We start from the raw sequence: 14,586 nt of genomic DNA on the forward strand, positions 1-14,586 counted from the left end.
GGTGCAGCACCAGGTGGATACAGGGCCGCAAAGGCCTATTAGGCAGGCCCCTTATAGGGTGCCTGAGAAAGTCAGACAGACTCTGAGGAAGGAGATACAGGAGATGTTGTAACCAGGGGTGATTCAAGATTCCAACAGTCCCTGGGCCTCCCCAGTGGTGCTGTAACCAAAGAAGGGTGGCAGCACCAGGTTCTGTGTGGACTACAGGAAATTAAATAGTCACACAGACTCAGATGCTTACCCTATGCCTAGGACAGATGAGGCCCTAGAGCAGCTGGGTAGGGATAAGTATCTTACAACCACTGATCTTACCAAGGGTTACTGGCAGGTCCCCTTGACTCCCATTGCTAGAGAGAGGGCAGCCTTTGTGACTCCTTTTGGCTTGTATGAGTTCACAAAGATGCCCTTTGGGATGACAAATGCCCCAGCAACTTTGCAAAGGCTGGTATATCATATCCTAGCAGGGGGGTTGCCCTTGCTTACCTAGATGATATTGCCATCTACAGCCATTCCTGGCAAGAGTACCTTCAACATGTCAGGGAGGTGCTGGGGAAATTACAGAGGGCAGGGTTGACCATTAAGCCGAGCAAATGTCAGGTGGGTATAGCAGATGTTTTCTACCTAGGACATAGAGTGGGGAGTGGTAAGATCAGGCCAGAACCTGCTAAAGTAAAAGCCATTCAGGCATGGCCTGCACCTGTAACCAAAAACAGGTGAGGGCATTCTTGGGGACAGCAAGGTACTACAGAAAGTTTGTCCTGAGTTACAGTACCATAGCGGCTCCCCTCACAGACCTGACAAGGAAGAACAGGCTAGATAAGGTAGTGTGGACCACAGCATGTAAGCAGCCATTCCAGAAGCTTAAAGAAGCTTTGGGAGGACCCTCTGTGTTAACAAGTCCAGATTACAGCAAATAATTTGTTGTGCAGTTGGATGCTTCAAACTATGAGGTGGGTGCTGTACTTAGCCAGATTTCTTCAGAGGGAGAAGAGCACCCAGTGGTTTATCTCAGTCATAGGCTCCAACCCAGGGAGGAATGCTATGCAGCTGTAGAAAAGGAATATCTAGCCATAGTGTGGGCACTGCAGAAATTTCAGCCTTTATCTGCATGGGAGAAAATTCACTGTAGTGACAGATAATTCATAACATGGTTAAAAGAGACATCCAGCAAAAGGCCAAGTTGCTAAGATGTGTCAGTGCAGCACCACAGTGAGATTAGCAATGCCAATGCAGGTGGGCTCTCAAGACAGGGAATGGGGTAAGGTATACTCAGATAGACCTAACCCTCTCAAGCAACGTTTCTCAAGCATCACTTGAAAATCTAGCTTGAGTTCTCGGGAGGGGGGATGTGTGAAGATAGATGAAGGCTGCCAGCCTAGCCAAATAGAATTCTGAGTGTAGATAATTCTGTCATTTGTAAATATTAATATAAGCCACAGGCTTGTTCTCTTAAATGGAAAAAATGTTGGTAAATGTTAAACTTCAAAAATGTAACAACAGTGCACTCTGCTGTAAGAAAGCTAAGTCATGCATTCTATGACTGTCTTTGATCTTTAAAGTTGGCTCCGATATGTCTAGATGAAGGAATTTTGCCTATTGTTTTGAGGCCAGAGTTAATGGCTAGAATTTGCATTTATAAATGTCCTTTATTGCTCTGGTTTCTGACCAGGTGTAAAGAATGCAAATATAGTTTCTGTTAGCCTGGGAACACCAGAGAAGTGTGAAGAATTATGTCATGTGAAGCAGCTCTGTGTTATCAATTTAAAGAGAGAGAATGAGAGAGCTCTGAGCATTTGTATTGAGAACATTCAACTCACCACTCTGCCTGTGTCTAGATTTAAGTAGGATTTTAGAACTGTGTCTTCTCTCAGAAATAGCTAGGAATTAGGAAGAATAGACTATGTTTTTCTGTGATGTCAGAACTTTTCTACTGAATTATTTTATATATTCTCTGTGATCTCTAAACTCTTGACTAGCACTATGTAGTAAGAAGTATTCTCTTGTGTTTTTATTTATTATTTAATATTTTTAAACCTTTAAACTGTGTCTGTTCTGTGTAGAGACAATTTAAGCTCTAAGAGTACATTGCATGTATATAGTGTTGCTGTACCAAGTCACTCCAAATAAGTCTTGACTGTTAGGTCACACTTACCATTTGGATAACAATATTGCACAGTAATAATTGGACACCCTTCATAAGGGCCTTTGAGTAGCTGATAAATATTAGCTGGGTGGTGGCAGTGATTTCTACCATATAGTCTGGGTAAAAGGGGCACAGCTGGAAAACCTGTGCCAGCCTTCCCCAGGAGTGTCTGTGTGGTTGTATGAACTCATCTCAAAGTCAAAGTGTGTGTGTGTGTGTGTGTGTGTGTGTGTGTGTGTGTGTGTGTGTGTGTGTGTGTGTGTCAGTTACTTGGGCAGTGACACAAAGAATTGGTTGGACAGAGAGGGTGCTGGAGGTTTTAGCTTGGCCAGCTGGATGAGATCTGGACCCTATAGCTGTGCCATTGGGGAGTCTTATTGGGATCCTGGAAAGAAAGGGAGAAACCAGCTCCAGACTGACTGTGATCTCTGTGTGCTCTTAAGGGAAACTGTACTTTACAGTGTGTGTATTTATTATCCTTTCCCTATATGGACACCCCTCACTGGTGTTAGTGGTGAGGATTGAGGCTCCTTGATTGCTGGGCCAGTACACAGGTGAAACACTGGTCACCAGGTTTGCCACAGTTCTTGCTCCTCTCTTTACTGAGACAGAGACTGTATCAATTTGACTCATGACTTCTCCACAACTTAATCTGCAAGTGACACATGCAAATGGTATGCTGCATCAGTCCTCAGTGACAATTCCAGGCTGTTCACACCTTCTTCTCCACTGGCACTCCAGTCTCCCTCAAATCCTCCCAACTTCCTTTATTCTCTGTTCTCATCAGCCTGTACATTGTAATTGAGGTATCCCAAATTTTTCATGTGTGCACCACTGCTTAGACCATTTAGTGTCATACTGCTCCTGAACATAGGTTCATAGGTGTGTACTAGGCTAATGGTCCTGGAGCCTTTAAACGCTTAGCCCATAGGATTACCCTGGCATCATGCCACTTGACCATAGTTCTCAGTGTCTCTGTTGAGTAGAGACACTGGAGTGATCCCCGGGGTGAATTTTCTATTTCCCATCCACTCATTAAGATTTCTCTTGAAGAGGGCCAGTGAGGTGCTCTGCTTGACATGTATGGGAAGTCTATTCCATAGCATGGGCAGTCTCTGGGTTATGAACCTGTCCCTCCAGCATATTCTGTTGATTGTGGTAATGAGGTTGAGGTCTCTGGAGTGTGTGGTGTGGTGGGACTGGGATTTCTTTAGATGCAGCATTTCTAACAGAACTGGGTTAGACATGGCTTTGTAAGTCAAGCAGAGATCGCCTCTAAGTACGAGATATGAGACAGAGAATAGTTGGAGTGTTTTGTGTCTGTCCATATAGGACAAGTGTTTAGGGCCTAGGATCCTCTTTGTGAGGTACTTTTGCGGCCTCTCCAGTTGTTGCAGGTGTCTAGTGAGGTACATGCCAAATGGGGCATTGTACTCAATGATTGGCTTAATGAGGAAAGAGTAGAGGGAGACAATGGCCTATTTCTTCCTGGATGCAAAACCCTTAGTAATGAGATGTGCCACATAGAAGGACTTTCTGACCACAGTGGCAATGTGGTGGTCAAAAGAGAGGTTGCTGTCAACCTGTGTTCCCAGATCTCTTATAACACCTTCAATGCGGTAATTCAAGGGAACCAGGTTTTTCCCAAGGGGGATGACGACACATTTTTTGGCATTGAGCTTAAGGCCATGGTTCTGACACCAGTCACTGGTCTCAGTGAGGCCTTTCTGTAGGATGTCAACATCATTTGGGGAGTTAATAATAGCTTCCAACTTGCAATTGTCTGCAAACATTGTCAGCCAGAGTCCCTTCGTGTTGGCCTGGACTTCAGAGAAGTAGATACCAAACATGAGAGGACCCAGGACCGAACCCTGTGGGACTCCACTCATGACTGGTCGGCAGTCTGACTTGGAGTCAGCTGCTTTCACACAGTGGGTTTTATCTGTGAGCCAGTTTGCAACCCACCTAGTGATATAGGAGTTGATGCCTAGCTTAGTGAGTTTTTCTATGATTCCTGAGTGGGGAATGGTATCAAAGGCCTTGACCAGATCAAGGTAGGCTGTATGAACCACCTTGCCTTCATCCACAGCTCTGATGACTGACTCAAAGAAGTCGACCAAGTTGAGCAGGTATGATCTACCCTTCACAAAACCAAACTGTGTAGGATCCAGCGTTTGGAGATTCCCTATATCCTTGTTTATTAAGTCCACGATGATGCGTTCCATACCTTTGCATATCAGACTCGTCAGGCTAATAGGGCAATAGTTCCCAGGGTCTGTAGTTGCTCCTCCTTTGTGGAGAGAGATGACTGTAGCAATGCACCATTTGACAGGGACAAAGCCTGAGGTGAGTCTATGACTGTACAGGGCACACAGGTCTCACTCTGTAGTTCATGTAGAACACAGCAAGGGATACTGTCAGGTCCCATGATATTATTGAGATTATTGGGAAATCTTGGGACCTAGCATTTAATAAGGATATGCAAAAAGAATTTGGTTACAAACCAAAAGTAATTTTTTCAAGAGGTTTAAATTTAAAGAACCTATTTGAAAAACAACAAAGTAGATTTAGAAATTCACAAATGTACACATGTGGGTCCTGTAGATACATTAATGATGGGCCCTATGTGGTTGTGAGGGGGTACAACAAGGCAATTTCATGCCCGGGTAGATGTAGTTGTAACTCTAAAAAAGTGGTATACCTTGCTACTTGCACGACATGTGCAGGATTTTATGTAGGGAAAACCATACGTAGATTAAGGGAAAGGATAGCAGAACATCAGAGGGCTATCAAAAACAAGGATTGTCACAATGCATTGAATTTACATTCCAAGAATTGTGTTTGTTTCAAAAAGTTTATATTTTTTGTTATTGACAGGGTGTTGACAAGTGAGAGAGGGGGTGATGACAACACTAACGTAGAGTCTTTAGAATTTAAATGGCAGGTGATACTAGATGCGACAACTCACCCTGGGCTTAATGACCATATTTCTATTAAGCCTATTTTAAAACAAAGGGCTATGGTTGTTTAAAGTCTTTTAGCTTTTAGCCATTATGGAAAAGTCAATTATTTATAATCAGGGTTTTGACATCAATATATGCGCAATAAGTATTTTTCAAAGTGTTTATATGTTAGTGTGCATGGAAACAAATCTTTTAGCACATGTTTTTAGCAAGTTTTGTGTATGTTTTATGGTACTTGTGAGTTAGATCAGTATGTATATTGGGACTGTAATTAATCAAGAAATTTGATTGGTTAAAGTACATGTGGAGCTTTGTATTTAAAACCTGTGATCATGTGCTCCTTTTACTCTGAAGAAGCCATCAGTTGATGGTGAAAGTGCTTAGTATTTGGGAGCCTTCAGCTTCAGCTCTCCATTAAACAGTTTGGTGCAGTTCGTGATTTTTGTGTTTTTATTTTATTTTTATTAGTCTTTACCCTGTTGGGTTCTCCAATACTTACTTCAAAAGCAAATACTTACTTCTACTCAGCATGGCTTTTAACCCACACAGAGCACACCCTCCACACTTCTTTCACAGACACTGTAAATAAAGCAATGGACTCGGACAGTCTTGGCTTCTCTTTGTATTAAAGGCTTTAGAGAGGTCAAGGAATAGTCTCTCACTCTACACTGTTACTACAACTATCCTCCTTTGGAACGAACACACACACACACAGACACAGACACACACACAGACACACACACAGACACACACACAGACACAGACACACACACAGACACACAGACACACACACACACACACACACACACACACACACACACACACCATCAATTGGTTCAATAGCTACCTATCAAACTGACAGCAATGTGTGAAATTGCAAGTCCCCCCCGCATCTACCCAATCTTACAGGCGTCCCCCAAGGTTCCAGCCTCAGCCCCCTCCTTTTCAATATTTTCAACAATAGCCTGCAAACTGGCTCATGTCAAGCCTCACTAATCCAATACACTGACGGCTATTTTCTTACATGCACATTCAATAACCTATCACATCAACAAATAACACAAGCATTCCCTTCCACTAAAACTTGGCTCACCAACACCAGTCCCATGTTAAACCCTAATAAAACCAAACTATTCTTATTCAGTCCAAAAACACAGTCAAAAAACTACCCAATTAAACATCTTTTCCCTTAACAACACTGAAACTGAAGTTGTTCCCCATACAAAATTACTAGATGTGATAAAGGAGAAACTCAAATTCAGTCTTCATATTTACAATGATTTAAAAAAAACACATCAAAAACTAGGAATGCTTTACAGGCAAACACACTTCCTAAACACTCTTGTGGGCATTCTACTCCTACTCTCTCTGCTTTATGAAGCCCCAGTTCTCGGCAACTTAGAAACCTCCCTAAAGATAAAAACTGAAACATACTATAACAAAGTTGCAAAATTCATAACAAATGCTTTACTCACCACTGCTTACCACTTAAATCTCCAATGTGGCTTGAACTTCCTACCTACCTACCTAAGCCATCAGCCTGTCTTGCTTGAAATCTGTTCTTCAATGCTACCATCTAAACAGATGTCACTTACCAGAAAAGGAGGACAACTCCCCTCTACGTAGCCGCAATTTGGAACTCACTACCTTTGGCTATCAGAATAAATGCTTAACTTTTATTCTTCTAAACAAATTCTAAAATACTTCCTTTATTAACTCTTGGATGTACTCTTACTCCATCCGAGAATGAACCCTTCCTACCACAAAATTCCCCTCTCCTACTCATACCTCTTTTCTTTATCTCTTGTCATTCTTATCGGACTTCCCTACAACTATTTTGCCATAAAATCCAACTCTATTCAAAGCTGACCTACTTTCTGCTCTTTCCTACATTTGTGTAATAATACCTCTGAAGTTCTACCATATTTCTGATATCTTCTTTTACTCCACTGCATCCAGATATTTTATGTATGGGCTTTCTTAATGTCTCCTATCTATCTCCTTTATTTTGGACACACTATTCATATAGAAAAGGTTTTTGCTGCTGTAAAATATTTAAAAATAAAAATGTTTGATTACTGTACTACACTTAATAGGGCTGCCATAGTGCAGCGGTTAGCGTTGTCGCCTCACAGCAAGAGGTTCTCCCATTAGATTCTCGGCTGGAGCACCTTCTGTGTGGAGTCTGCATGTCCTCCCAGTGGTCAAATGATGTCTAAAGACATGCAAGTGTGTGCGTGAATGGGTGTGCCTTCTTTGAAGGTTGGGTGTCGGGCTGGCAACTCGGCACCGTAAAAATCAACTGTCAATCATTAGCGGGCCGGAGTCCCGCTGTGGCGACCCCTAACCAGGATAAGCTGACTTACATACATACTGTACTACACCTAATATAATATGTGTATATGAGTTTATGATGTAAACTATCTTTCACAATAACTTTGCAATATATAACATTTCTAGAATGGCTTTGTAATGCAACCACGAGCTTTTCTGGGCCTCTGCTGAAAAAGGGTACCATGTGGACCCAGGTGGCCTTTCCTAGTAAACAAAGGAATCAATAAACAAATCAATAATGAAAAGTACATATAGCCCCAAAGTAGGATTAAAATATGAAAAACACAATGACATGAAATAAGCACGTGTTTCAGTCTCTTTATGCCATTCTCCTTCAGAGATTAAAAATGTAGTGAGGAAACCCCATCCATGCAGTTGCTTATTGCAATCCCCCCTTACTTTGAAGTCACCAGCAACCACTGGTTAAAATTTACAACAGAGGGTCAGAAAGAGGAGCACTTTTATAATTATCATAATAAATACATACATTGTAGACACGTCGCTTATGGTTACTAAGACACAATCTTTCTAAAGACTTACTTATTTTAATAATATTTGCTGACTTAATTCAGAAAAAACAGCGTTAACCCTAAATCGTAACACATCAGAGAAATGTAAACCAACCTTCATACAAGGAAATCATAAGGGATACACTTTAAATCTAATCAGAAGACCATCAAGTAACGTATGACACACGTTTTACAACATACGTAACATATTCCCTGTCTGTTAAATTCATAATGTTCTGATTTTCCTTCCAGTTGTCTGATATATATGTGGAGCTTTTCTCCCCGGGTGTCCACTGAAAATCGGTCTTATCCCAGTCGGACTTTCCTGGTAAACAAATGTAAAATAAATAAGTTGTAATTCATGCAAAATAACACCAAGTACAATTCCAACAGCTTTAGGTAAGTTTTCAAAACGGTTATTTCTTTGTTCACAACTTGTACAACCAAACCCAACACTTTTACGTCTACCAGGCTCTCAACTTCTGCCTCCTTTGACCATTTTCTCTTATTATCCAGACTCCAAGCACCTCACTGAGCTTTGTACAAATGGAAGGAATAATTTTAGTGGATTTTTCTTACTATTAATTTAACATTACCACACAATTACAGATTAACTAATGGTGCAGCTGGGAAAGGTGACCAGCTTCCTGAAACACAAGATCAGTTTACCTGACTGACTGAATTTTATTCAATATTATTTATTGTTATATTTTATATATATTATTTAAACATTTTATTTGTATATTTATTTGAATGTTTGCGCAGCTGAGGTGTCTAGCTTGTAGTAGAGCACTATAGGAGTTTGTGATGTGCAACTGTGACACTTTTAGTGGCTGCTATGAAATATTATGTTTCCTCTTACTACTTGACGTGTAGAGCATAACGTTGTACTTAATATGTGTAACTATGAACTCCAAGTGTATTCAGGCTAGCATTACGTTTGTATTGTTATTTGATCTGGATGGTTTTACACTGTACTTATACACAATTCTGATCCTCTTAGTTGATCTAGGCTTATATTATATTTACATTATTATCTGACCTGGAAGGCTTTTTAGGGCCCTCTCATGCAGAACCAAAGATTGAAATGCATCTTAAATTCTTTAAACTGTATTCTGATGTTACATGTATAGGTAGCCCAAGTCATGTTTTTGTTTAAATGCAACATGATATCTATTTCCCTCTCCCTTCTTAGTCGCTGTCTTTGTCGTCATTTCCTTTTCTTCTTCAGTCTGTTTTTTTTTTCACATAAACATTTTCCCTTTTCTTTATACTTATATCCATTGCTCTTTCTTGCTCCCTGGATTAACTTCACATCCCCCAGTCTTTACACTACCTGCTAATTCTAATGACTCAAAGACTGTGTTTGCTGCCCCTGTGGATTTTTGCTAAAAATGTTTTTTCAGTACCTCTGCCTGCTATAGTTGGCTCTTCCTTAGCCTCATTAGCCACTCCATGTACTGAGGAAGTACTCTGGCACTAACATGCAAAAAACTAATATTAGTGAGTACCTACCGGCTTGAGGACATGCCTGAAGCCTGCTTCCTCTGAATCATTGTGCTGCTGGATGTTGCTATACACAGCTGCTGGCTGTTGTTTTTTATTTGACCATTATACCTGGTAGCCATTTTAGACATGACAATATAGTTTTTGTTGGTTGAGTTTGTTGGAGTTTGACTTTTTCTTTTCAAACACTGCTGTTACACTGCACTTCATAGGCTCATATGTGGTTACTAGACTACTGACCCAAAATATTTATAAGCCTATCTATCCATGTGTACCCAATATAATGCTAGAGAAACCCAATATAAAGGATCTTGCCTAGACTAGAGATCTTAGTTAGCAACGACTGCCTGTATCTAGGAGGGTCACAGGTGAAATCCTTGGCAAGAATTTATGGTTTCCCATCTTGTCATCCAGGCCATGCCCAAACAGGGTCATAGAGGGGCTCTGTTTGATGTGAACTGGCAACCTACTCCAGAGGAGTGTCAACCTCTGAGAGACACATCCGTCTCTCCAACCGGTCCTGTCCATGTCGCAGGACAGGTTAAGGTCCCTGGAGTGGGTAACCCCCGTCCCATTTGACCTGCTGATGTGCAGCACCTCCATCAGGTTTGGATCCTAGACTGCACTGTAGGCCGGCACAAGTCTCCTCTATGTAGTCTGTACACTACTGAGTACAGTGACAGTGACTTCAGCCTGTCAATGTATGATACGTGCTGGAGACCCTGAGTTTTCTTGGTTAGAAATCTCTGAGGTCTCCCAAGTTGCTGCAGGTAACTGGCAAGGCACACACCAAAGACAGCACTGTACTCAATTACTGGCCCGATGAGGGTCGAGTGCTAGGGAGTTATGACTTCTTTCATTCTTGAGGCTTTCTACTTTTTCTGCTTTTGCCTGTCCATCTTTACTTTGCCTAAGCAGTTGTGAGTATTTCCAGAATATTTTCCCTTTGTGGGTGTCTAACAAATTACTAAACTGAATAATGATACTAGCTTTGCTAAGGTTATTTAGCCATCAGTGGCAAACTGCACTGAGCAGCATTTGCTGCTTTTACTGAACTGCTGAAATAATGTGCTGAGATACTGTACCACAGATACAATAAGGGAATGGCTCTTAACCTGTGACGATTCAAAGCACGTACATGCCTGGGAAAACTTTGTCCAGATATTGTGCTGTTCTGTCACTGCAAAGAAGTCATGTGTCCCAGCTGCCAGAAAAGGACCTGGACAGATTTTTTTTTTTTTTGCATTATTTTTCACTTTGTTCTCTGGGATTCTGGACTTGTATTACTGCAGATGATTTTTGAATTTGTCAATTACCTGAGCTGGATTTACTCTGGTGTATATCTGTTACATCAGTTACACTACTTGTCACTGGCATGAAAAGAAGACAAAAGCAGCATTGATCATTAAAATCACTACACCCAGTGACTACAGTGACTTACATACAGAGAGAGACAAAAAGTCATATAATAGCATGTTTTGCAGGTAGAAACAATGGCAATGTGGAAAAAAACTGCCCACACAGTTCCAATAGTAGCAATGGATCTCATAAAAAATAATTTACAGTCATATTTAAATATGCTACAGATACATGTAGCTCCGTATGAATTGCAGAAGGAATCATTACTGGGTATATTGCGGCTGCTGCGAAGAGCACTTTTGGCTAACATCAAGGACTGAATCAATACTACATTGAACTTTAATCATACTTTGACTTGGAAATGGAGTCCATTCCTGACGGTATTAGAAATGCAAAAATCATCAAGAAATTAAACCGAGATAATCCATACCATTCACTAACTTCCTCCTTTACATTCCAAATAAAAACATTTTACATATGCATATACTGCTGTTACTCAAAACATTTACAAAAACAGTAAGCCTCTGTGAACCAACAGTGAAAACAGTGAGTATGACCACAAAATGAAAGTAATGCAATCACTGGTTTAAAATATATAAATATATATTTCATTTAGTAATCAGCAGCTAAAGAAATTTATTATATCATAGCAAAACCTAGACTATTCATAATTTACCAAATTCCTTTTACTGTAGTATAGAGGAAGTCACATTCTCATCACTATCAACATTGCTGTCACTTGAGCCTTCTGTTGAATGTAACACTAGAAGTTAAACCAACAATATGGACATTACTACTTTTCCTAGAAAAGACACATCTGTTCTCAGAACCACTTCCACACACTGAATTGTCAGTCATAATGGGAACCCTCATGATATCAAAGGTCAGAGGGCATTCTACAGATAATTACACAGAGTTGGAGCATCACACAATGAAAAATAACAAAAAAAGGAAAAATAATGACTGCAAACCATGAAATAATTATGGCAAAACCATATGAGGTATTAGATCAATAAAACAACCATGATGGCAAGAGTAGCAACAAATCACTTCATCCATGAAAAGGAAGTGATCCAAAGACCCTTTTCAGACACAAACTAGGCCAAAAGACAGAGACAATTACAATTATGAGTATAATACGTATGATGTAATAAAGCAGGCAGGAGCTGCAGTATAATAGAGGGTACGCAGCATAAAGGTAGGAGAGACAGATCAAGAGAGCACAAGGCCATATACAGTCTGCTGGGAAACAAAGTAAAAAGTCACCACCGTCCTGTTGAGTGGATGACTGAACATAGTCACTTCCTACAAATTATTTCACATTTCCAGTAAGTATCCACCTGCTAAAGAGATGCCTCTATTGCTATATTGAAAGATAATTTACCATTTTGCTTGCAATGTATTCCATTCCTAACCCAATGTAGTAGGCTGCCAGGGCCAGCAATCTCTGAAGGTTTTTATTGGTAGAGAGTTGTGCCCTATTTGTCCGTAGGAATGTCTTCAATGTTCCAAGGCCAGCATACTCCATAATCAGCATATGTGGTTCTGAAAGAAAGACACATTTTTGGGCTCAAAAAATACAAGTTTCTCATGGGAGGGTGAGGGAGAAATATACAGGACAGCATATGTACACAGTCTCACACAGACACAGACACACACACACAGACAGACACACACAGACAGACACACACACAGACAGACACACACAGACACACACAGACACACACACACACACACACACACACACACACACACACACACACACACACACACACACACACACACACACACACACACACACACACAAAACCACCACAAACAGTTTCACTGTAAAAAATCCAACACACCCATGCAGGGGGTTATCAGATTCCTACTTAATATATCTAAATACAAAGTTGCCAGTGCTCAAAGAAAGATATAAAAAAAAAAACAAGAAATAGGCAAAATATAGACTAGAGGTATAAATGCAGGCTATGCAGCTAAATGTGTTGCTCGTTATTAAAAGTGAAACCCTGAGGAGACAACTTCACATACATGTCACAGTTAAACTTGCCTGAAAAAGATCATAATGCCATTTTATTTTGATAGTGAGTATTGCCGCCTTAATATTGTTAAGCATTTCTGGGTTTTTTTTTTACTGCTTATTGTGCCTAAATAAAGTGTATGTAATGACTCCCTCTGCCCCTTCTGATTATATCTGCTAAAGTATTTCATATATGGTTTCTTATTGTGTCATTATTTGTTTACATTGCCATTTCCTAAGCATGTTTTCTTAACTGGCAATATTATGCCAACTGTTCCAACTTGTGGTGCATACATGTGGATAATGGGACACTTATCCCATATATAATTCCAAAGTTATGGGAGGACAATATGATGCTATTTCTATCAATAATGAAATACAATGTCAGATGTTAACAACTGCAGTTCCGTTCTGGTTTCTTTACTTTCTCCTCACTCCAGTGCTGAAAATTCACTCAAGTGTTCTTAGTTTATCTGTCATGAATTTGAATAGTCTGACTGCAGAACAATGGACAAAAGACAGTTTGTTCAGGACTAACAGACTGAATGCTGGTTGAATCAAAATGTAAACTACATTTTTATGGGGGGTGCAAACCCTCCAACACACCCATGCAGGGGGTTATCAGATTCCTACTTAATATATCTAAATACAAAGTTGCCAGTGCTCAAAGAAAGATATAAAAAACAAAAAGTAAAAATTTTGATCAAAGTGCATTAGTCTTATGTGAACAGTCTTCAACAAACTGATCAGCAATTTACAAACCAGTTTATATCTGTCATTACCCTACAGCCATATGGAGCTTATGGTGTACCCTAATATAGTTCTAGATATTCATCTTAGGTAAGGTCAAGGTGAAACTTTTTTTTTTTCCACTTCATGGGGCTACCAAGTAAGGCTGGAGCATCTGTACTCTTTAGTTAGCTCTCATACAAGTATTTTCCACCTTTATTTACCCTTATGATGCTGAATAAACAGTGATGTTCAGAACCACATTATCTCATCATGTGCTTACCTCCACCATTTCCTGTTTCAATTTCCCACCTGTATTTGGAGCTGGTACGGAGGTAGCATTGTTACCTCATAGCAAGAGGTTCTCCCATTCGGTTCTCGGCTTGGCTTGGGAGTGCCTTCTGTGTGGAGTCTGCATGTCCTCCCCGCGGTTGGGTAGTGTTCGAAAGACATGCGTGCGTAAATGGGCGTGCCTTCGTTGAAGGTTGAGCGTCAAGCTGGCACCTCGGTGTTTCGTAAAAATCTACTGCCAATCATTAGCAGACCGGAGTTCTGCTGTGGTGACCCCTTACCGGGAAAAAGCCGAAAGACAAACAACAACAACATTTGGAGCTCAGTTTTTGCTAAATGCTGTGTAGTATTATGGATATGGTTTCGGCCTTCAACATAAGAGAAAATAGCAGTATAATTTGCCTCCCATTTTAGCTAACAAGTGTATTCACACATTCAGGTCAACATCACTGCATTTAGAAATCCAGTGCTATGCCATCAGTTAAGCTTAGTATGTAGAAATCATAAATTCTGGGGACTGATAATAATCTGTCTTACATGCTTCTGAACACACTTCTTCTTGACTATTTAATGCTCCTGTAACACCTCATTTTTTAACAGCAGGAGATAACTACAGTGCTCAGTAATAACAGATGGCTTTGGCATGCTGATTGCCTGGATTCATTCATGAGTCATATGGTGGTCCTATAATACCTAACTAAATTCTGTACACCAAGGACATTGGTGACT

At 40.4% G+C, this 14,586-nt stretch overlaps 1 protein-coding gene across 1 annotated transcript in view; it reads right to left on the minus strand.

Moving 5' to 3' along the window:
• LOC122788357 (fibroblast growth factor receptor 3-like) overlaps window positions 1-14,586 on the minus strand; it is a 125,878-nt gene that overhangs the window by 54,922 nt on the left and 56,370 nt on the right. Inside the window, exon 6 of the mRNA XM_044055433.1 lies at window positions 12,199-12,359. Coding sequence (XP_043911368.1) covers window positions 12,199-12,359 — 161 coding nt within the window. The remainder of the gene's footprint in view (window positions 1-12,198; window positions 12,360-14,586) is intronic.

This window comes from Protopterus annectens, chromosome 13.part0 (genome assembly GCF_019279795.1).
Source record: "Protopterus annectens isolate FY-2018-M chromosome 13.part0, PAN1.0, whole genome shotgun sequence".
In the NCBI taxonomy this organism is placed as follows: domain Eukaryota; kingdom Metazoa; phylum Chordata; order Ceratodontiformes; family Protopteridae; genus Protopterus; species Protopterus annectens.